Source organism: Pleurodeles waltl, chromosome 6 (assembly GCF_031143425.1).
Source record: "Pleurodeles waltl isolate 20211129_DDA chromosome 6, aPleWal1.hap1.20221129, whole genome shotgun sequence".
Lineage (NCBI taxonomy): Eukaryota > Metazoa > Chordata > Amphibia > Caudata > Salamandridae > Pleurodeles > Pleurodeles waltl.
Genome location: NC_090445.1, coordinates 1,696,278,503 through 1,696,303,993, shown reverse-complemented (window position 1 = coordinate 1,696,303,993; position 25,491 = coordinate 1,696,278,503). Strand labels below are relative to the sequence as shown.

Below are 25,491 nucleotides of genomic sequence, written 5' to 3'. Positions count from 1 at the left end.
TCATTTTTGGCTTTAAAATTCTGGTCACTCTACATGATACGCACTTTTGAATAATAGTTCTTCTCACTTTACACATGGATGATGGATATATATATATATATATATATATATAGGCAACTTGAGATACCCACTGCACATTTTGACACTTATCTCTTGTAGCTTTGAGAAAGCCCCAGCCTGTCAAGCCATGTAAGGGGCGAAACACGTGTCAGCTGCATTAACGGCTGCAATAACACGCTTGGTTTCAAAGAAAGTACATCTTTTCGAATTAAGCTGTGAATACAATATTGTCTCCAAAACAAACAAAATGTCTTATCTGCAACAAGTGTCTGAAATAAAACAAGATCTATATCAACACTACCAAGGAATCTGAATTATTGGATTACGGGTAGATTACCAACTCTGCATAGTCAGTGTGTACAGTACCTCTAATATTTTACATATTACAAGTGATTACAGCACGAGTCTTTGGAGATACACATACACTGACGTGCAAAGGATGAGGTCCAGGGGTAGGGATGGGTGTGGGAATTTGTATGGTATTTTCTCTCACAACCTTGATGTTTTAGGGAAAACTTCTCGATTACATATAGAGACCACGTCTACACACACTTGCAGGCTGCAGAGAAATACCTCTGCAAAAGGGAAACTTGCAGATTAGGGGTCTGCACACAGCAGATCGGGGCCCAGGGAGCGGTGCGTTCAGCCCCCTGCAAGAGACCACCACAAGAACAGAATTGCGACATACAGTCTTTGATGAGAGGTAACCGTGCCAAACTGCACTGATTAAAAAGGAACATCATTTTTTGTACAGAGAAAGTCAACCAATTAACAAACATGAATCTTGTAGCTATCAAAAAATCTCTCTTCATGAAACACACAAAAGGTAATTGAAGGAACACTTGGAAATAGTCTAACCCCTGGCGCTCTCACCGGGCTGCATTCAACCCATCTCTTTTTCCTACTCTGTCACTGTAGACTGAGACCTGCCTGAAGCAAATCTGTATTGACCCTGTGCTTCATGAGAACAATCCATCCCTCATGTGCTTGCTTCTCATTCGATGAGTTGCCTTGTCCATCGTGTGCCTATTTACCTTGGGGAATAGCTTCTTCACTTATGTGCTTCCTCTGTTCACCTTTGGGGAACTACTTTTTCCTTTTTACTACACACTTCATAATTGTGCATGTGTTTTCCGGCTTGCCTCGTTCATGTGTTTTGTTTGCAGAATGGAACATAAGTCAGCATCTGCAGCCCCTTCTGTAATACCACAGTGCTCTCCCCCTACACCCTCAGGATGTACAAACGTTTCTTCAGCTCAAAGGACAGTGAGCCCTGAAAACATGCCCCCACGGAGGCCACACATTGCATTTCATACAAGTGCCATAATAGAGGGGTCTGGCACCTTCTTTTCAAAGCAGAAAAACCTGATATGGTCTGAGCCTAATCTGTCTATCTGTTCAGGTAACGTAGTACCAACAGGAAGCAATTAAAGTGGAAGTGAGGGTCAAAGGGCAGACTTCCTGATACAGCCCTTCTGAATGACTTTGCTGCTTGTGACAGGTTAAGTGTCTGCCTGAGGCAGAGATGCTTGGTCCTGGCCCAGGAAGTGCAGCCCAGGCCCCCATCAACTCCATCACTGCCCGATGATGAAGAATGCCTTAGATACATCAGTGAATAAACCAACTGGCGACCCAGGTACCCTGCACCCCACTAACACAACATACAACGAAACGCAACACAACACAGAAGCTACAGGTGGGAGCCCGAGCCCTGGCTCACGGTAACACCCTCGAGAGACTGGGAGGGCGCAGCTGCCAAAGCCAGGGTACTGACTCCTAATATAAGTGGCTGACCGACAATACTTCGGCCTGGTTACGCGCCTCTGACTGTCCTTTTCAATTAGAAAGGCCCATATACAGCGTCTGTGGTCCCCGGATGACGAGCTAATAGAGCCGTCTGACCCCCCCGCAGCTTCAAAGCGTCGGAGAAGCGAGGGGCGGCGCGAGGCGTCCAGAGGGGCCCCGGAGCCGGACCACACACCTCCGGCCATTGTGCGCAGAATTTGCACCGGGCAAGTGGCCGCGGTTGTGATTCCAGCCTTTTGGTGCCGCACAGTGGGCCGCATTCACCACGTGAAAAGCTTGTGTTGTCAGCTCTGGGGTGCCGTATAAATAATGTGCAGCCCCCCACCCCCAAAGGAGCAGCTTGGGGGACTTCTTTAAAGGGACAATCAGCACTTTCACACCTTACCGCACTGACACAGAGACGAGATTTACTGCAGACTATAAAGCGCTTTACAAAGGGTCCCGGTCTAGGGGGCGGATGGGGTGGGGGGCGGGTGCGAGGCAGGGAGGGTCCTGGCTTGTATCCAGCCTGGTGCTGCCCGGTGTTCAGGACTGGAGGAGGCAGCCCTAGGGGTCTGCCACTGGCCTAACCTTGGCACTCTGGAAAATACATCATGTCATATCGCTTCTTCCACTGGGGTTGGGGGAAGGGGGTGGGGCAGGGTGGCATCTTCAGCCGTGAAAGTGTGGCAGGCTGAAAGAAGCGAGTTAATCACCACAAAATCAGGACTTCATTTTGCACCCGGACCAGCTGGTGCAAATACTGATTTTATATAGCGATTCGTAACGCACTTCTGCCGTTTTACTGCACTATAAACAGCAGTTGTTATTACAGCCACATTTAATGTTACTTGATTTACCGACATCAGGCGGTTTTAGGCTCTGGGTCGCTAGGATGCGAATGCACGCCCAGCAGAGCACAGCAGATGACAGCAGTGGGCGATATTTTACCCAGGCCCCACGCCAGCGGCTTTTTGTCAGGTTTCCCATTTTAAAAGGTGAGATCACTTTTTAACACACGTCTTTGTGTCGATCGCCCCACTCACAGTTCCCCATATTTTCAAAATCTTGATCTACAAACAAGGCTCCCCTGCTAGAGAAAGTGGGTCCACAAAGTGGACAGAACTGTCCTACTGACCGCTGACCCCCAGAGTATCGTGGAACAAGAGTATCGAGGGCAGAATATCGAAAAGTAAGTGCATTTGAGGAAATATGGATTTAGTATTCCCATCGCCACATCCACATGCCTTGACAATATATGCAGGTGAAGGTACATACATGTGACTTAGGTACAGAAAATCCAGACTCACTACCTGTTGATATTTTTTTATTGATAAATTGTCCTCAATGTTGTGTCCCATCAGTATTCTGGGTTGATATTCACGCTGCACACCACTCCACAGTCACACGCTCAGCACGCAGCATGTGGACCCCCGCGCACACAAACACACAGCTCCCATCAGACTGCCACATAAGCCCACCCTGGCATGTAGGAGACACAGGGACACAGTTTAGAGCACACATCACAGCTGCCAGCCCAGCACACAGCTCCCAGAAGAGGCACACGGGTCCATACAGGCGCTTCCTCTCAAGGGCTCCAAGCACGCACGTACACAACTAGGAAAACACCAAGACAAGGTCACCTGGATTCAGACACACAGCTGTCAGAGGAGACATGCACACAGTTCCATCTACAGTTACCCAGACTTTAACATTCAGATGCTTGTCGGGCGTTTTCACACAGCTCCCAGCGTGTACATACATAAGTGCCAGTTTATAGATACAGTTCAAAGAATAAAGAGAGACAGCTTCTAGCAGACAGACACAGCTCCTTGGATAAAGACGCACAGAACCAGGTATACAGACACACAGCTCCTTGCATAAAGCCACACAGATCCAGGTATACAGACACACAGCTCCTTGCATAAAGGCACACAGATCCAGGTATACAGACACACAGCTCCTTGCATAAACACACAGATCCAGGTATACAGACACAGCATCCCACCTCCAGATCCTCAGCTTCTGGCATACCCAGACATACCTCCATATAAACAGGTAGTTCTGAGCATCGAAGCACACAGCTCCCAGCAGCCACCAGCACCTCCCCCAGGGTACTGACACACACCTCAGTACAGACCCACAGCTCCTGGCATAAAGACACACAGATCCTGGTGTACTGAAACATCATCCTACTTACAGATTCTCAAGTTCTTTCATACCCGACACAGCTCCACACAGACTCCTAGCTCTGAACATACCAGCACACAACTCCCAGCAGACAGACACACCTTCCCCAGGCGATTTACAGACATCTCGGTACAGCAACACACTCCTAGTTTATAGAAACACAGCTCATTGGATACCGACACACAGCTCCAAGTTTATAGAAAGACAGCCCCTTGGATCCTGGCATACATTTCGGTATAGACACACAGCTCCTAGTTTATAGAAACACAGCTCATTGGATACCGACACACATCTCGCTATAGACACACAGCTCCTAGTTTATAGAAACACAGCTCCTTGAATACTGAAACACAGCTCCTTGAATACTGACACACATCTTGCTACAGACACACACTCCTAGTCTATAGAAACACAGCTTTTTGGATACCGACACACATCTCGGTATAGACACACACTCCTAGTTTACAGAAACACAGCTCCTTGGATACTAACACACATCTCGGTATAGACACATAGCTCCTAGGTTATAGAAACACAGCTCATTGGATACTGACACACAGTCCGGTAGCGACCCACAGTTCCTAGTTTATAGAAACACAGCTCCTTGGATACTGACACACATCTTGCTACAGACACACACTCCTAGTCTATAGAAACACAGCTCATTGGATACCGACACACATCTCAGTATAGACACACACTCCCAGTTTACAGAAACACAGCTCCTTGGATACTAACACACATCTCGGTATAGACACACACTCCTAGTTTATAGAAACACAGCTCCTTGAATGCTGACACACATCTCGGTATAGGCACACAGCTCCTAGTTTATAGAAACACAGCTCAGTATAGACACACAACTCCTTGTTTATAGAAACACAGCTCCTTAGATACCGACATACATCTCGCTATAGACACAGCTACTAATTTATAGAAACACAGCTCACTGGCTACTGACACACATCTCGGTATAGACACACAGCTCCTAGTTTATAAAAACACAGCTCATTGGATACTGACACACATCTCGGTATAGACACACAGCTCCTAGTTTACAGAAACACCTCCTTGAATACTGACACACATCTCGGTATAGACACAAAGCTCCTTTGATACTGACACACATCTCGGTATAGAGATACTGCTCCTAGTTTATAGAAACACAACTCCTTAAATATTGACACACATCTCGGTATAAACATAATTCAAGCTATTGCTGAGCTCCACAGGGACACACAGCTTTAGGCACACAGACAGATCCCCGCACAATGATGTATGTAGAGCTCCATACAGACACACAGTACCGGGCAACCAGCTGTCAACAAACAGTTTCCCATCTAGGATAAACTGTAAAACCAGACATCACACATTACACAGTTGTGTAGCGCATTAAGGCACCATGTATCATGCTGCACTGCACAGGTGGTTTCACTCACTCAGTATGCCTTTCTGAATGAATGATTGTTATTTTACATTTATTTTGTTTAAAAATACACACAGAGCAGGGCCAGGCAAGTAACATATGAAAACAATTTTGAATGTCAGTTTTCATTTCTCATGCTGCAGAAAAAGAGTAGCCCTCTGCTGGCTTTGTTTAATGGCAGAAAGAAGTAATAAGGGGGCCTATGCTTATTCTGGGGACTCCCTTTTCAGTCTCTCCTGGAAACAATATGTGTGATATGCCACTGTCATTCCTATAGCGCCTACGGCCATTATTATACATAGTAGCGCAATGCAAGTTCAGGTTCAAGTTCTCTTCTCCAGAATCTGTCCCTAGCAAACAATAAATCATGGATTACACACTAAGGTGAGCGATGCACACTGCGTTCCTGAATTCTGACCCAGCAAACAAGCCTCATTTACAGACACCAGTAATGCGCCTCTTGGCACTACACCAGGCGCGGCTCCTCCGCTAGGGTGGAGCAGCATCGCCCCCTTCCCCCCGCCAGCAGAAGCAGCTGCAAACCTTTTACCAAAAAATGATAATAAACCATGTTTATTATCGTTTTTTGGTAAAAGTGGCGGGGCCACAGGCTGTAACGATCAGTGCACTCCCCCTCACTGCTCATGTATGTTTGGTCAGCTGTCTTGGGCCGGCCAAACACACATGCGCGGTAGGGTCTCTCCAGCCCGGCACTGTGGTGCTGGGCTGGATAGAGCAGGCACAGGCTCCCAGTCTGCCTGGGTCCGCCCTGGCTGGGCGCTCCCGGACAATCCTAACGCTGCTCTGAGCAGCGTCAGGATTGGCCACAGGGCAGGCTGGGAGCCTGTGCCTGCAGCCTGTCTGCAGGAGAGGAGCAGCGCGGTGGGGACGGCGGCGGTGACGATACAGGTATGTTTTTCTTTTTTTATTTCTGTTGCATTTAGTTCTGTGACGGTAGACATGCCGATGGATTTTTGGGAGTCATCTGTGCTCTACAAAGTCATTGTACATTTTTGGCCTCTGTTGGACTGAGTTGGTTTCACCCGGAAGTATATCCTCTGTGGCTGTGAGGGTGAGGCAGAAGCATGGACATCAGTTAGGGGTCACAGGTGCAACTGCGGGCTTCCTCCTTATGACCCCTGGCGTCAGATGTGGCAAAATCAGTTGCAGAGACGCAGTTAAAGCGCATCCTTATCAACGCCTTTTGGGGCTCCACTCTCTTTCTTTTCTTATCCACTATTAGTGTAATTAAACACGAAGTACAATTAGCTGGAATATGACCTTCTCTGGCAGCGGAGGTAATTAAAAACACATGCTTTTACATGTATGTTGTGTACATGCTTGGGGGTGGGAGTGTGTTTACTACAGGCAGTATGTGCACATGTGAATATGTGTGTATGTGTAAGAATACTGGTGGGAGTGAAAGTGAAGGTCAAGAGCATGTGATGTCACTTCCACTATCCCTGGCATTTAGGTGGACTGAGGTCCAGGGACAGAAGTTGTGTATAAAGGCTCGTGGTGACGTGTGCAAGCTTCCAAGATACTTGAACGACATGAAACTATTATCCTGCAGATCAAGGGATTTCCCAGGACAGTTTCAAAGGAAATCAAAGATGTGGCAGTGACCACACGGGTCTGGTATTGTGGCCGCACCGCCTTAGAAAAGCAAATCAGCAACTTCAGTACCTTTTCCCGGTGTTAGGTTTGAATATTTTACAAGGAATGCTATGCAAAGAGAGACTAGCGTTCATGGTCCTTTTAGGAATATCTGTGACATGTCTGAACATCAGCAGCGTTTGCTCATCAGATTTTGTTGTCCAGCGAGATGATAAATATATCCTCCTCCTGGATAGTATTTGCACGAAGGGGGCATTAGCACTCCAGCCACAAGAGTAAAGACCATTCCATGCAACAATTATGTTGTCATTAGAATGCTTATTGGCATTGCAGGGATCAAGATCACTGAACATTTAGAGCACAAGTCTGAAGGATCCATAGGTAGGACTCGAGCTGGACCAAACATAGTGGGTTCTATGGGGAAGAAACCAGGACTAGTGCAGGAAGCATCTGGAAGATGCCGGGCCTGGCGGAAAATGCACTAAGTTCATGCCCTTCACCGAGACTCCCCAAAACACCTAACACTGGGAGGACTTATAAGAAGCTGGCACAGCAACTATCCAAGTCAGCCAGATGTTGCATCTCTAGGTCAGTTGGATGATCAGAAAAATTAAACCAAGTCCAGGTGTCCACAGGAGCATCCTAGCCAGCCAGGGAGATGTCTAAAGTACTGATGGATCCCAGTGTAGGAGAACAACCAGCGTTTAATGAGAGTTCCTACTTCAAGGTATCATGTGACGGTCCAGAGCACTGTCACCCTCCAGCATCACCATGAGGGGTAAAGCAGGCGGTGTGGTAAAAGCTGTATCCCACCCACTGTATCACAATACCATGATCATGTGTGGCTCCATCCTTTGCCCTCATGTACCTGCTTTCTCCACCTTAACTCCAGGGCCACTCGGATTACCACCACAGCCCCGCTCTATCCATGGCCTCAAAGTGCTCTGCTCTAAAGTCTTAGAAAGATGTTGGCAGTACTCCAACTACAGAAAATAAACGTTCAAAAGAGTAATCAACCACAAAATACTGGCTGCTGTGCACATTTCCAGATGCATAGCTAATGAAAAGCATTTGTTGAACATGATTTCGAGGTTTCATTATTGTTAATTTAACAGCAAAACATGTACTCCTGTAGTGTTAATGTTTTGCATCACCATGACAAATTACTGTTTTTATCCCCAGAGACATTCTATTTACCTTAAATATATCTTCATCTCTTGTGAAACCACGTGGTAACCATCCCTCTGTAATGAACACAACTCCAAGTTGTTTTTGAGCAGCCACTATTTACCTTTCTTTTCTATTTTTGCTTCTGGAAGGAAATGATGGCATTGGCAGACAACTATCCCACTTCCTCTGTCATTGTTATTAGAGTTGGTAAATATTCTCTTGGAAATTGAGCCTCACTAGCTGTAATTAATACCACATTTTACACAACCTTTTACTTACGGATACTAGTGACGGCGATGGGGGCCACCGTAGCCACTGGAGTAGCTAACATAATTAATATTGATTTTGAGGCCAAATAAATTAAAAACATGTGTGAAATTTCACAAAAATGACTAAGAAGAACATATATGATGTATTGATCAACTGCAAACACAACAGAGTAGATCCCATGGCCGGCCCGAAATGGAAGAAGTGACTGATCACCAGCACCAGCTTCATTGTGAAGATTCACAATGTGTGGTTAACTTTTGGAATTTAAATATTAAATACAGGGAAGACAACAATGTGTGCTTCTTTTCTCCACTCAAATCCATCACATAACAATAGTTTCATTCTCTAAACCACCCGGAACCCAAGAAACCTAAGTGGCAGCTTTGCCTGTAGTGAATGTCTCTGCAGGTGGAGTAACTGGAATAAAATAGGTTATTCCATCAGGCACTCTGTGGTCCAAATTCACTATGTGTACATGAGCAAGATGGATAGCCAAGAGGACAGAGAATTATGCCTGAATCTACAAGACGAAAGCCGTAATTTAAAATTCGTCAACCAAAGAGAGCAGCCCTCTAGTCCCCGGGAAACATAGGTACCTCAAGACAATAAGAAACATGGTGGTACCTCCATTAATAATTGATAGAATTAGATCGTGAGTTCATAGACTATGGGGGTCATTCTGACCTTGCCGGTCTTTTCGCAAGACCGCCGAGTTACCGCCGCGGTGAAGACCGCCGACCGCGGCGGTATGCCGCTGTGCGCATTCCGACCGCTGGGAGCGTTCCGCCGGAAAACCACCAGCAGCCACACTGGCGGTCGGCGGGAAAGTGGAGACTGGTCAACCTCCACCGCCACGCCAGCAGAACACTGCCCACAGAATTACGACCCACATTTCTGTGTGGCGGTCTTCTGTTGGCGGTCTTCTGTTAGCGGTCACCTCCCCATGGCTCCTGTCGCCTCCCGGAGGACCAACGCACAAGGTAAGTTGATCGTCCGTGAGGGGAGGGGGTGGGGTGGGGGGGTGTTGTGTGATGTGTGCGTGCATGGGGGTGTGCGTGTGAGTGTGTAGAGGGGGTGTGTGAGTGCGTGCATGCGGGCAGGGAGTGCTGCTGTGCCTATGGGCAATGTGTGTAGTTCGGCGGGTGTGCATGTCGGCATGTATGTGTGCGGGTATGTGTCCCCGTTGTGTATGTGTGTGTGTAGGGGGTGTGTATATGTGCATGTTGGGGGTGTGTGCATGTCGGGGTGCGTGTATGTGCATGTCGGGGTGGGGGTGGGGAGGGGGTTCGTACCACCTCTGGGGGGTGGCAGGGGGGTGGAGGGTGTGGGGGGAGGACTCGGGGGGGCAGTGGGGGAGACCCCTATCAGTGCCAGGGAAGGAATTCCCTGGCCCCGATAGTGCCTACCGCCATGGTTTGCATGGCGGTTCCCGACCGCCAGAAACCGCGGCGGTAAGCAGGGTCATGATACCGTTGGCGGTCTTGGGTCGACCGCCGGACCGGAGTGCGCAGACTCCAGCCCGTCGGTCATGACCGCCGTGGCTGTCGGAGTGGGGAAGTGGCGGTCGATCGCGGCGGTGACCGCCGCGGTCAGAATGCCATTTTTTTGACCGCCGGTCTGTTCGCGGTCCGACCGCCGCCTCTCCGCCGACCGCCAAGGTCAGAATGAGGGCCTATATTTTTTAGGAACACCCATGCCCCTCTTGCTGTTAATGCACTCTGTACACAAGCCCCTCCAGACAAAAATAGTTTAGAGAAAAATAAATAGGCTTTATTTAAAATATATGAATACTGGTTATTACAATTTTAATTGGCATATGATAAATATGAACAATTATAGAAAAGTGTGGCTAACACCAAAATAATAAAATTCATTTGGTCGAAAGAAACCTTGAGCTTAACATTAAACACGACAAAAGATAATTAGTGAAATGCTGTCAGTCCGTCAGTTAACAAAGGGTCTTTTTACAGCACCATTTGGACCAGGTAAATGTTTTGTAAACAATTCATCAGTCAGTTACCTGCAGCATTAGGGGTTTAGCACTATCATTGCACAAATGCTCGGGCCTTCATCAGCACATACACAAGATTACAAAAACATTAATCCACCCAAATCCCAAACTGTTTGAACTCTAAGATAAAAAAAAATGGGGGGAATGCATTGAACCTCAAATAATTGCTGCAATATCTGACTGTATATCAGGTGCATGGCTGTACAAGTACTATTTAAAGCTACAAGCAGTGTCAGTATTCCCTCCCTTCTCTGTGTGCACCCCGCTGTACCCCATCTTTAAGTGGCATCTTTCCGAAGTTCAACCACCGTTATCTTCTTCTTCACGCTTTGCACGTCACTTGGTAGGTGCATTATCACCATCACCTCTCCCTCGATAATTTAAATTGTAATTCCTAGCCAACTGGCCCCGCAACTTAATCGAAACTTGCTCACACCTCTGTTCTGTAATAACCATTCACCCACATCCCTCAGTGTGCTCTTCATATAAGGCACTGGCTTGTGACTAGAAACAACTTCATAGCACTATTGTGTTGCCATGCAGTCTGGTCGTGGTGTTTTTCTTTCCACGTAGAAGTAATGATAACCACGGTTAGGAAGGTCCACGATATTCCAAATCTTCCCTTCACGTAGTTGTGATGCCCTGCACCTCATAGTGGCCAAGGGTGACCCAGATGTGTCTGGAAGAGAGGAAATGGACTCTATGAATTTGCAAGTCTCCAGATTTTACTTGAAGGACGTTGGATTTGGTTGGCTCCTCTATTCTGGGTCCAGAGAGTTGCAGAATGGTGCATCCATGATTCAGGCTTGAGTCACTGACTTTTCCCAGTGAATCTCGCTTGGCTCATCAGATTTGTTCTGCTACATCCTGAGGTTTGATTGGGGATGTACTGTAAAGCTAGTTTTTGCAGTTAATTAAGACTGAGTCCATTGCACATTTTGAAGATCAAAGGAGCGTGGTGTTTCAAACGATGGAGGGAAAGAATCCTGTTATGATCATGAGTAAAAAGTTGCAGCTTTGAACCACTGTTGAAATTTGATGCTTGGTTGATCGACCAATACTTGATTGCGAGATTGTGTCAAACTACAACACAAGATGTTTCATTCTCTGGGCCGTGGTTGACTTAGTTCCTAATTCTTCCATCTGGTCTGAATGGTTGGCTGCCAGATGGTAATCTCCAGGTAGATACCTCTTTATGTAATTCTTTTACTAATTCAGTGTATAATAAAGGAAATCATGTTACTTTGTTATTCCTCCTGCAGTCCTTGCTTCCAGTATCAAGTACTACATCCTAGCAGTGACAAATAAGAGGTTCAAGATCATCGCCTTAGACAACAATGTCAAACAGATCACACATCCTTTCAATAGTGGACATTGATCATAACACCCTCCTTCCAACCACCTTTGGAATCTCACTAGCTTTGGATCTAGTTGGGCAATTTGTAGATTTTATTGAAGTTTTCACCCTAAATGTTTTGCAATATGGCTAAACTCAAATAACTTTGGAAGACCTTTGAAGTTGGAAATTGAGCTTAAATACCTTTACTGGCTCCTAAAATACAATTCAATTAATCTGTTTTGTGGGAAATCATTACAAGGTATCAGTGGTTTACCTAAGAAACAAATTCCAATATTATTATCCCATGTACCATTTATTATTTTTAAGTGGCAACCAAGCTCCTCTGCTGAGGGATGCCCATTCCACTTTGGAACACCGCTCATTTCCTAAAATGCTTAAGAAGCGTTAGGCTTAGGAAAGGCCTTTCTGCTATTTATGCCCTATCTTTGGTCTTTTCTCAAGCGCCCTGAAGCTTCAGTGGTACCATGCCTGTGCGCTAGAGGATCTTTACATTTATAAATGTAAAATAAATGCCAACTTGGATGCTATATGCACCACTTTAAGCCTCCAATAATGCCTTCTTGTGGTTTGCTTCCGGTGGAAACCAGGCTGGACTTCTTCTAAAAAGTTTTGTTCAAAAGCTGTGGCTCGGCGGCCTCGTCTCCAGACGTCATTAGAAAGTGGATTCTTCAACACAAGAAGGTACCTCAGTGGATAATAGGAACCGGGACTCTGAAGCCACCAGCTGCCACCAACAATAAACTGTTGTACACAGCGGATGCATTAGCATCTCTGGAAGTGGAGACTCAATGAGTGACATTGTCTTCTAAGGGTATAGTAAACTGGGATGTAGCTGATGGCTTGAGTGACTTGGGCAAGTGGTACCTCAAGGAATGCTAGTCTACGTTCCTCCGTACCTCACTTTCCCATTGCTGCTTCATCAATTTCTCTACCAGTGTCCTCCATCTATCCATCCTCTTCCACCAACGACGGCTGAATAAGATGTGACTCCAGGGTGGCTTCACCAGGCTCCCAGCTCAGTAAGTATCTGCCTCCCCAGAGAACCACACTTCCACGCCGCAAATGGCGTCAGTGAAACTCAGGTTGAAAATTGCCAATCACTCACCCTGCTCTGATAGAGTGAAACCATGCTACCTATCAGTTCCACTCTGTCTGGTGGTAGAACATTGCTTTACTAAGCTGTATCCATTGAATACAGTCATACCAGAGTGCAGGAAGCCACACTTTCATTCTACCGTTCTGTGTGTGGGCGAGTAAACTTCACCCAAATGGCATATCTCCCTATGTCGGTGCAACCAGGGTCTTATATGTATACCTGAGCCGGTATGCCATAAACCATGCAACAACTAAAACCCACTGATAATCAGTAAATAAACCAGGGTACCTGGCTGCCGTCTGTCTCTGTGGGGAAATTGCTTCAAAAGATTTAACCCACCTGTCTACCTACTGTGCATGTGGGTATAGCCCATTCAGTGGCATGGATTTATGTACCTTACTATATCTGTATTTCTAACCCATCCGTGGACTTTAAAACCTTGATACTGTGTCGGGTGGCATGGGGAGGCATGAGTAGACTCATTGTACACTTCCCAAAGCAGACTGAGGACTTTTTGTGGTTCCATGTTTTACTGCACAGGTTTGCTGCTGAGTATCTATGAGCTGAGTAAAGTTACTTCATAACTTCTATGTAAAAACTCCAATTTTTCTCGCAATTGACTTGTAAGGAGAGGAAGCAGAACTGGGTTTCGTCTGATGATTTCAGTAGCATAATAACTTATAACTTGCCTATTTTTGAGCTCCCGCCTTCTCACAGTTGTCTGTAAGTTCAGTGGTTATGGGGTGGCCATCCAGCAATCACCAGAGGTGGTGGTGTATTGTGGGGCCTCTGAAGTGATTCCACAAGGCGCGGGTGTAGAGGACTTTTGCATCCAGTCCCAGCTGTCCCATGCCATCCAAGCCAATGCATTTTGCCAATGAAGGGACTTTTTTTTAATTGTGAAGCTTTCGAAGAAGCTCTAAGTGTTGTGCACGTGCTTATGCCCACAATCTCAGAGGTTGGAAATTGCTTCTAATAACCAGAAGCACAGCAACCCTAGCCATAATTTCAAGCAATGGGAGACTAGGCATTTTTTTTCTTCTAGTTCACACCTATGCTGTGGTAACGCTTCTTCTCCTCTGATGTCTCTACAGGAACCTCAAACAACATCTAGTTAAATAGAATCCTGTCCTTAGATGTCCAAGTTTAGAGTTCGGATTCAATCTGAGGAAGGGAAGATTTGTGTGTTTCTCTTGTCTTCGACGTGCCATCTAGATTTTATTTTCTGAGGGGACTTTTCCAGAGACTGAAACTTCTTCGCCATTGCAACAGTTCCTTCACGATCCATGTTATATCTCGCTATTCAGTACTGTGATGTTGCTACTCAAGGTCTTGGAAATCCACCCCGTTCACCTTGTTCTCATGGCGATTATTACTGTTTCGAATACCCTTGAGACATTTCCGCATCATTGATAACCAGAAGCAAGCCATGGCTGACCTCCAATTAAAAAAACTTTAAAAGATCATGCACATTCTTGAAGGTCAAACTATGGAAAATAAGACAGTAAGGTTCTTAGACACTTCTTTTAATGAAGTCTTAAAACCGTGCTTTGCTGATGTAAGCATTGGGGACATTCTGGAGGAGATTCATTTGTTGCCAATTAAATTGGGGAGACTGGAACTTGTAAAGACTCAACCATGAGTGTTTCAACTCTTACACAGTGCCTATTCTTGTCGCATCTGACCAGAGGGATGTTACCCATGGTAAAGGAGAGATCTTAGCCCTGGGTGAAAGCCACCAGATCAAGTGAATTGCCCTCATTGCAAATGATCCTTTGTCAAAACAGAGAAAGATACCTTACAGAGAAAATAGGGTCCGCAATGGGAATGCTGATATGCTAAAACAAAGCGTTGGCATGAGACCTTGAGCGTTTGCCAATGGTTAAAGTTATTGGAAGCATTCGTACCATCCCCTTTTATGTGTTTCGTGTATTTGCCCTAAGTGACTAAGGGAATGACCAGACTTGGGTCCCTTGCTCACTGTGCCACTGGAACCAAGCTACACCTGAATAAAAAGCCCCAATCATACAAAAACCTGTGTTGGGTTGCATGTGTTCAGGTTCTGAGAGGACCTGGCTTTGCAGTTCGGGCTGGAATGTTTCTTTTGAAGCAGGACAAAGACTGATTTGCAAATGGCTGGGTCTAATCTAAAGTACTATGATGAGCAAAAGAGCAATGGATTGGAACTGTGCGATTGGCAGTGGTTAGACTCACTGCAAGCATCCTCCCATCACCTTTTGTGTGTTTCATGTAACACCATAAGTGGCCAAGGGTATGCCAGACGTGGGTACCTTACTCATTATGTCACCAGAACAATGCTGGACCCGACTGAAGTAGCCCAATCAGGCAGAAACTGGTCTCGGGTTCCTTGTGATTTGGTTCAGAGAGGAGCTGGCTTGGCAGTTCGGGCTGGAGCAGGGTCAAGATTGATGGGCATATGGCTGGATCCAAACTGAAGTATCATGGTGAGCAAAAAAACAATGGTTTGGGATGCTACCCCAGGTGCTAGTGGTGGGAGACTTATTGCAAGCAATCCTCCCATTACCCCTTGTGTGTTTTATATGCAGGTGATGACCTTCAAGGAGTGCAGTAAAGTTCTTTCTAGTGAGGATGAAAAGCCAATGGGATTCAGAGACTCCTGGAGCACCACAACTATAGTCCACCCTGAAGGAGATGAGTCCAAAGAGAATGGAAACATTAAAAAGGTCAAGAAAACTAGATAAAGCTCGTCAGGTTCTAGTTGCACTCCCAACAAAAGGAGAAAAGTTCGCATATAGGTTCAGGCAAGCAAAGGTCAGACCAGTGAAAGGTCAATGGCAAACAGGAGTTAAGAAAACTCTATTGTTGTTGAGTTCCTAGCGATTAAAGCTCTAGGTGCATGCAGAAATGGTGCTAAGAATTCTGCATCAGTAGGGCACACTTTGGGTGCATTGGGGCTTATTTTGATGTCTCCTCTGCTTGTTCCAGGATTATTGTCTGCACGAGCCAACATCAACAAATTCATGATCTATCCGACCATTATTCAGAGGAATCAGCTAGAGATCACAGAGGAACAGCATTAGAAGGGACTATGGTTGAAATTCAATCCTATGCCAACAGCCTTTCCCCCACCTTAACTGAGGACAAGTTAAATGACGTGGTTAGTGGAAGTGTCCTATGCCCCTCTCAAACTGCAATCCTAGGTCCCATGTGCTGAAGATATTTCTTTCACTAGGCGTACCACACTCATGATTTACTCCAGAATTTCCTGCACTGGCTACTTGAGGGAAAACATTCCTCTGGAAAGCAGCCTATTTTTGTGAATAGGAATATAAGTTCCTTGGACCGAGCCATTTAACCATCCGAATGTTCCACACAACCACAAGACAAACATGATGGTCTTATGTCCGAGCTGAACGCCACTGAATCAAGGTCCTCTTTTATGATTGGTGGTCACCATAGTTAAGTCACGAAGTCATTCCTTTAGCAAGCACGCAGTGACGTCATCATCCTTAATGTCGTCTTCCGTGCAGGTAGGGTCTGTGACCTGCCCCGCCCTCTGCCCCTAAGTACAAAACATTGCAGAGTGAATTATATCGCGCGCAGTGGCTTTCAGGATGTAGCAATGTTTACAGGACTTAGGTGAAATAAAATGAATCATCCTGTGTTTTTTGGCACTCCAGATCCAGTCAAAACCAGACACATCCCCCCCACAGGAAAATTCCACTCTCGTGTAGCCAGTGGCTCATGTTTTCCTGCAAGAACACCCGGGTCAGTGTCTGAACCGAACAATGGCATTTCAAAGTCCCACTGCCAACGGGCCACAGATCCCGCCTCAGGAGGCAGATGTGCCGACGGAAGAGTCACATGTTCCCTGTACCCCCTCTTTGAGCACCCGAACTGAGCTCCGTGATCTGAAAACACGCCTGTCGCGACCTGTCCAGGTTTTCTGCTTTATTGGATAAATCACGCCAGGCCATTATTCCAAACAATAGTAAAAGTTGTGAAATACTTTAGGGAGTCACGAATTCAAAACAGCGTTGCTTAGCAGTTGCAAATGTTGTTGGAAAAAGTGCAATGTTTTATTTATAAGAGTTTATGAGTGAAGTCATGTACAGAGGGATAAGTTATAAGATCCAATTATAAAAATCAACACGGTAACACAGCAGAAGTAAACATTGTATCCAAGTTCTCTTCTCGTCTGCAATGCAGGCCTAGTAATGGGACAACACAGGGGAGGTCCCCCAGGCATGAAGACCACACTCCCTCAAAACTGCCACCCTCCTCACCCCTTCGCTCCACATTCATAGCTGTATGGGACAGAGGGACTTTGGAATGGGAACAAGACAGAGGCTTCATTGTGGCACATACGGTGGCACCTTCGGTCCACAATCCTAGCTGTACTGAGGACCGAGGACTTTAGAATGGGAACGCGAGAGCCACCACTGTGGTGCATACGGTGGTACCTAATGTTCATAATTCCAGCTGTATGGAGGACAAAGGGACTTTAGGGTGGAACAAGAGAACCTTTACCGTGGTGGATACGGTGGCACCTTCAGTCCACAATCCTACCCGTACGGAGGACCGACGGACTTGAAAATGTAACGCAAGAGCCTTCACTGTGGTAAATACAGTGGCACCTTTGGTCCACAATCCTACCCGAGCGGAGGACGAAGAGACTTTAGAATGGAACAAGAAAGCCTTCAATGTGGTGCATACTGTGGCACCTTCAGTCCACAATCCTATCTGTACGGAGGGCCGACGGACTTTAGAATGTAACGCGAGAGCCTTCACTGTGGTACATACAGCGGCACCTTCAGTCCACAATCCTACCCGAGCGGAGGACTGACGGACTTGAGAATTTAACGCAAGAGCCTTCACTGTGGTACATACAGTGGCACCTTTGGTCCACAATCCTACCCGTACGGAGGACCAAGAGACTTTAGAATGGAACAAGAGAGCCTTCAATGTGGTGCATACAGTGGCACCTTCAGTCCACAATCCTATCAGTACGGAGGGCCGACGGACTTTAGAATGTAATGCAAGAGCCTTCACTGTGGTACATACAGTAGCACTTCCGGGCCACAATCCTACCTGTACAAAAGACAGAGGGACTTTAGAATGGAACAAGAAAGCCTTCACTGTGGTGCATACTGTGGCACCTTCAGTCCACAATCCTACGTTTACGGAGGACGGACGGACTTTAGAATGTAACGCGAGAGCCTTCACTGTGGTACATACAGTGGCACCTTCAGTCCACAATCCTACCCGTGCGGAGGACTGACGGACTTGAGAATGTAACGCAAGAGCCTTCACTGTGGTACATACAGTGGCACCTTTGGTCCACAATCCTACCCGTACGGAGGACCAAGAGACTTTAGAATGGAACAAGAGAGCCTTCAATGTGGTGCATACGGTGGCACCTTCAGTCCACAATCCTATCTGTACGGAGGGCCGACGGACTTTAGAATGTAACGCGAGAGCCTTCACTGTGGTAAAGACAGTGGCACCTTCGGTCCACAATCCTACCTGTGCAGAAGACAGAGGGACTTTAGAATGGAACAAGAAAGCCTTCACTGTGGTGCATACTGTGGCACCTGCAGTCCACAATCCTACCTGTACGGAGGACGGACGGACTTTAGAATGTAACGCGAGAGCCTTCACTGTGGTCCATGTAGTGGCACCTTCAGTCCACCATCCTAGCTGTACGGAGGACGGAAGGACTTTAGAATGGGAATGCAAGAGCCTCCGCTGTAGTTCATACAGTGGCACTTTTGGCCCACAAACCCCCTGGAGCACTGAGGGACTTTAGAGGGGATCAAGAAAGTCTTCATTGTGGTGCATACAGTGCACCTTTGTTCCACAATCCCAGCTGTATGGAGGACTGAGGGACTTTAGGTTGGAATTCGAAAGCCTCCACTGTGGTGCATCTTTTCTCCACAGTACCAGCTGTATAAAGGCCCCGGGTACTTTAGAATGGCAAGAGCCTCCACTGTGGAGCATACAGTGCATCTTCAGTCAACAATCCCAGCTGTATTGCAGACCACAGGACTTTAGAATCGAATGGGAGTCTTCATTGTGGTACATATAGTGGCTCCTTTGCTCCACAGCCCCAGCTGTACAGAGGACTGTGGGACTTTGTCATGGAATGAGGGAACCTTCACTGTGGTGCATGCAGTGGCAATAGATACATAGGCTAGTCATGGCACAGAGAGCAGCACTGCAAGCTTCCCCTCTCTTTCAATGTCTTTGCAGCCATCTTTTACACAACACTTTGGAAGACATGCATGAGTTTTCGGAGGAGAGACACATTTCGGGGCATAGAATCAGTGGAGAGGGGACTGGGGAGGTCTGAGGGGATTGATAGGATACCAGGCTGTGGCACCACTGATCTGCGCAGATGCAGAAAGCACCCTGACTGCACACTGCAAACACCTCTCACATATATGTGTGTGGCACCACCAATCAGTTACTGGAGGCATTTACTAGTCAGAAGTGCTCTCTTTCTCACGGTTCGTGGTGGACTCATACCCACACTCACAGCTGGCCATAAGATACCCCGACAGGCTATCAAGGAAGGTGAGTTCATTTAGTGATACATTTCTGATGCCTTCTCTTGTCCCTCCCTTAAATCATCTAACTGATGAAAAACTTTCAGCATCTCTGTCTTGAGTGCCCAACTAGAAGATTTCTAGGCTTTGGGCCATATGTATCATGCATTTTTGTGACCAGTAAAGTGTATTTTGGTATGTATGAATTCCAATTTGAGATTCGGTAAAATGTTACTGAATCACAGTTTGGAATATATTGTGAATACATACCGATTCGGTATTAGGAAGGGGCGGGTTCAGGGCATCCCTTCCTAATACTGAATCGCAGAGGTACGCAATAATGTTTTGTGACAAAAATGTGGTTGCAAAACATTCGCATTTTACAACCTACTTCACATAGGTGGTAACCGATTCACAAATGGGAAGAGGTCCCCAAGGGACCCCTTTCTGAATGGTAGCGAAAACATTTTGCTACCATTCCCAAGGACCACTGCCTACCGTAAAAATGAAGAGAAAAAATTTAATTTTTCTTTTTTTAAAAGCAACCTGTTTTCCTTTAAGGAAAATGGACCGCATTAAAAAAAAAAGATTGCTTCTCTGAGCTCAGAAGGCCACCATCCCTGTGATTTTTGCGTTTCCTAATGGGTCGCAAATTGTGACCTACCTGATTAATACTAATGAGGTAGGTCGCTTTATGACCCATTAGGAAACTCTAAATGAAACTCATGGAGTTTTAGACATTAGGAATTGCGATTACCTAATTGCATTTCGCAGAGAACTGCATTTAGGTAATCACTATTTCTAATAATGATACATATGGTCCCTTATTTTTATTAGGTCGAGCGCTCAAGCGCTTTGACCTGTCATAAGTATTGTGGGCTTTTAACCACACCCACCTCATGCCCATCACTTTCACTCGTTCGTGGACTTGCCTTTCAAAAATCTCTTGATGTCATTAGTAATTGCTTTACATTTGTCCCGCCTTGGGGCGGTTTTGTTATCGCCTTGCAGACTGACTCTGTTACATGGATAATTGCACAATTGCCGATATACTTCTGCATGGGTGAACTGTTTTTTCTTTTGTCTCTCCCCTTCATGCTCCATGGCACCCATGGCCCTCACAGCGCCAACAGCGCAAACTCCATCGGCGGTTTTGGAGTGCTGGTCACATTGTTCACACTGTCACCTAATCAGAGCCATTTCTTTTGGCTCTCCCCTTCACGCTCCATAGCTTTCCCAAAATCACTTGTATTTGATAAATGCTTTACTAAAAAACACAGAAATCCATAATGCTGATCTCCTGATACTACGATATTCACTGCACTTGGGAAAAGTCGCCTCACAATGCTTTGCAAGCATTCTTTTTCAAACCATTTTTGCCCATAACTCAGCCTGTGGTGGTATTAGGACAATGGGACCACCACCAAAACATTCAGCATGACACACTCTTTCTGTTTAGGTTATTTGTGTGTCCCCACACTAAGTTAGTGGGGACCCCAAAATAATAATCCCTACCACCATCCAGTCTTTTAATCTCTTTTATGGCTAGAACATTTGTTTTATATTTGGGAGTAGTTTGTGTTCTAAGGGCCTAAGTATTGCAGTAGGCCTGCTAAGCCTGAAAATGTGTCAGACACTACACCCTCTAGGGGCTAAATATATGGTTGCACTTCATTACTTTGTGCCATTCTATTTTCTTGAGGTTATGCCCTCTAGGGGCTAATTATATGGTTACATGGCCATGTTTCTTACAAATTATATTTTTATTGTGGTGTCCTCTAGGGTCTGTTCTGGAGTATTACAATATTTGCTGCACTCGGTCATTCCATAATGCTTTGCAGGGCATTCTTTTGCAAAACATGTTTGCTCATAAATCAGCCTGTGGTGGTCCTAGGACAACGGGACCACCTTCAAAATGTTCACCACAACCTACTCTTCCTGCCTAGATCATCTCTGGGTCCCCACACTAGGTTAGTGGGGACCATAAAAATAACCCCTACTTGCATTCAGTGTCTTTTTAACCTTTCACATGTTTGGAACTTTTGTTTTACAGCTGAGAGTAGTTTGTGTTTTAAGGGTCTTGAGTGTGATATCATTGCAATAAGCCTGCTATCGCTGAAAATGTGTAATGCACTACGCTCTCAAGGGCTAAATATATGGTTACACTGCAATACTTTCAGTCATTTTCTTTTTCATGTGGTTATGCCCTCTAGGGGCTAACTATATAATAACATGACCATGTTTCTTACGAGTGCTATTTTCATTGTGGGGTCCCTAGGGGCTGTTCCAAGCATTACACTCTAATGCCAAATGTTTATTTCTGATAAAGGTTTTTATTGGGCTTATATGATAGTGTATAAGGCCAGCTTAATATCCTTACTACACCGTGACTGTTTGAACACTCTTTATATGTTTGGGTGACACTTCTAGTTTATTTCCCTTGTTACTGCTGAGTGGCTGTTTTGTTTTGGGAATTGTGTTCGCCATCCAGCACCTCTGATGGTGGGGTGGTGAAAGTGGTATTCTATTGGAAATAGCATGGCAGATTCAAATTTGGATGCTAAATGCCAACATTTTCATTTTTGGCTGCAGATAGAGGAAGAAGGTAAATGGAAGTGTTTTAGTCATGTGCAGGGACATTGGAATTATGTGGCAGGAAAAGACCAAATTATAAGGCAGGGTTGACACATTTATGTTGCAAGAAAAATCCAGTTAAGAATTTAGAATGTCAATAGCTTTAACTCAAACAAATGCGAGACCCATTGCATTGCAAATGCTTGTTTTCAATGAGACCTTAGATACTATGATGACTTCAGCTCTCTTATAAACTGGTCTCTAATGAGCTAAACTAGGCCAACTCTTTAAATCAGAACTGCTACCTCTTATCCCAGCTGGATAAACACAGTTACAGTTTATGGGAGGAACACAAGAGCACCCTTTGCTGTCCGAAAACCTCTCATGGCTGAATACACAGCTGTACACAGAGAACACAAATATTTACTGCGAGACACTGAGGCTGCACAACCTGTTGTCACTGCTTGGAGTGGCCCAGTACACAAACCACCAGTCCTTGGCCATGATGAACGTAGCGCTCTACTAGGGCCAGCAGGAAGGGAAGCCGAGCCCACGTGGTAGAGGGGAAGTAGGGGGTGAGACCCTAAGCCATCCAGAGAACAGGAACCCGGTGCTATCAGGCACTTCCGGCTCTCAAAAGCACCACATGGGTCATCTGCAGCCTTTCCATGCCCGCTCTTAGGTTGCTCCACGTCAGGTGTTGATAGTCATCCAGCGCCTCGGTGTGGGTTCTGGGGCTTCTAGTCTTCCAGTAATAAGGAAAGCAGACAACTACCCCCACCTGTCATAGAACAACATGAGAGCTCTGCAGCTGAGCACTTTGTAAAGAAAATCAGGCTCCTGGGGATGAAAACAGCCAGGAAGTCCAAGTAAAGTATTGAGCTCTAGACTGAAAGAAGCCTCCCATAGAAGGTGTACATACTGTGCCTCCCTTAACACACTCTATTGCAGGACCTTTTCCTGGTGTTTGCTGTTTCTCAAGCACTTCTCTGCAGAAACACCCAAAACAATAAACTCTAAGCAAAATTTTGCAAATTTCACCAAAGTGCATGGTTTACACTTTCCCACGTTTGCGGGAAAATCATGTCTTATTTGCAACAATGTAACCACAAGAGGTAGACCTGCAGAGAAGAGGTCTCCACATAGTCTGCATCTTGGAGGATGTCATGAGTCATTACGGGTTCATACGGAAGTGAACATATCCTTGCAATGCACAGAGAAACATTTACATGGAAAAGGTGAACCTAAACAAGGGAATTCCCCAAACTTTGGGGAGTTAAAATCACAAAACTTGGCAAGTGTAAAAAAATTCACACTGTTTACACATGCGTCATGAAAATACATATTTAGACATTTTCTTGCCAATGAATGGACTTCTTTATAGAGTTTACTCATTGTAATTCTTTTTTCAATTTTTTTTCAGATCTTCACTGATGTAAATTTATCCCAGGAAACAATCTGGATAATGAGTATTAAAAGGACCATGAGCACAGTTCGGTTACTTCTTATACTTCTACTTGCTGTAGGCGGGGTAAGGGCGGGGAAGGCGGAGGAATTCGAGAGCAGCGATGGGGACGCCGAGCAGGAGTTTATTTACATGAACAGGTACAAGCGGGCGGTTGACGCGCAGGACAAGTGCACCTATACTTTTATTGTGCCGCAGCAGCGAGTAACGGGGGCGATTTGTGTGAATTCCAAGGAGGCGGATAGCGTACCCGAAAATAGGGTGAATAAGCAAGAAATTGATCTGCTGAACAACGAACTTCTGAAGCAGAAGAGGCAGATTGAGACCTTGCAACAGCTGGTCGAAGTCGACGGGGGGATAGTCAATGAGGTAAAGCTGCTGCGGAAGGAGAGTCGCAACATGAATTCCAGAGTAACGCAACTCTACATGCAGCTCCTCCACGAAATCATCCGCAAACGGGACAACGCCTTGGAACTCTCCCAACTGGAGAACAAAGTGTTGAACCAGACGGCGGAGATGATGCAGCTCACCACCAAGTACAAGGATCTGGAACACAAATATCAGCATCTGGCAAATTTAGCAAGTAACCAGTCCACCATCATCGCCCAGCTGGAAGAGCACTGCCAGAGACTGCCCGCGGTCAAACCCATACCACAAACACCTCAGCAACCAAGCAGACCCTATCACCCGCCCAACTACAACCGCATCATCAACCAAATATCCACCAATGAGATCCAAGGGGACCAGAACTTGAAGGCGTTACCTCCTCCTCTACCCACCATGCCGTTGGTAACCAGTGGACCAACGTCAACGGATAAACCATCAGGTGAGTCCCACCATGGCTGTGTTCTAATGTCTGACAATTAACTCACAGTCAGTGGAATGAACTTAGAACAGCGGTACTGCTGCAGGGGTCTTGGGACCTATTTTGTAACTCAGTGATACTTTGTTGTGCACCAATTAGGATGTTTGTAACTTCTCAATTGGGCTTTTAGAAATTGTATATTGTGTCAGTTCTTGACCCAACTCAATCACACAACTAGGGTTCCATTCGCAATACACTAGAAGACGTGCAAGCTCACCACAGGGTAGACAAATACTGACTCCGTGTCCAGGGAGACAGCAGCATGGATCTGCCATTGGTTCCGGCCATCTTAAACCTTTGGATAAAGCTATGCTATAGCCAGGACTCATGCTGTTACTTTTTTAAGTGCTCCAGGTTGACCAACTACAGAGCTGCCAAGGTTTGGTTAGAAAATCGAGCTAAAGCAGAGGCTGTGTGCTGCAGCGTTGCTGATGCCATGCAGGGCCGGTGTGCCTCTCGTGGCTACTTTATGACTTTCTGGCAGCTCTACATTCCCTGCAGCCTGGTGGTTGGGTAACACGTTGGGTGGGCAAAGTGAAACCAAGGTGGCCTCCGGCAAAACTGGTGAGCTTGGCACTTGCAAAGTTACAAGCTGTGTGAGTGCAGGAAATCACGTTGCCCACCCCAAGGTGCACTGAGCACAGACACATGTATCCACAAACACACTTTAGGCTGATTCACAAAGGTGTTTATGATTCTAGGAAGTAATTCGGGAGTACTCTTTTTATAGACTCTTACATGCCTTTGTGAGTCGGCCTGAAAAATCTCACTCTTCTTAGTAAAGCTGCAAAGGGGGCAGAGACCTTGCTTATTCCTTGTATAGTCCTATTTTAGATGTCTTGTGGCTAATGCACAAAGGCATGTAGGAGTACACCCCACAGTACTACAGAAGTACTACTTTACATACTTTAGCATGCATTTTAAGCCACCCCCTTATTTGGAACAGAACTTTTCTGCACAGGTCTCAGAGGTGAAGGATTCTTTATCGAGCAATACCTGCTGGAAACTTCATTAAACAGTTTTTGAACAAGTAATGATTAGTGCACTAGAGATGTAGGTGAAACACACTTTC

At 45.9% G+C, this 25,491-nt stretch overlaps 2 protein-coding genes across 3 annotated transcripts in view; one reads left to right on the top strand and one right to left on the bottom strand.

The window, feature by feature from the left end:
- The window catches only part of RALGPS1 (Ral GEF with PH domain and SH3 binding motif 1), a 1,336,836-nt gene that overhangs the window by 613,990 nt on the left and 697,355 nt on the right, over window positions 1-25,491 (bottom strand). The gene's annotated exons all lie outside the window — the stretch shown is intronic.
- The window catches only part of ANGPTL2 (angiopoietin like 2), a 111,161-nt gene that overhangs the window by 8,015 nt on the left and 77,655 nt on the right, over window positions 1-25,491 (top strand). Inside the window, exon 2 of the mRNA XM_069241777.1 lies at window positions 23,513-24,380. Coding sequence (XP_069097878.1) covers window positions 23,555-24,380 — 826 coding nt within the window. The 5' untranslated portion in view covers window positions 23,513-23,554. The remainder of the gene's footprint in view (window positions 1-23,512; window positions 24,381-25,491) is intronic.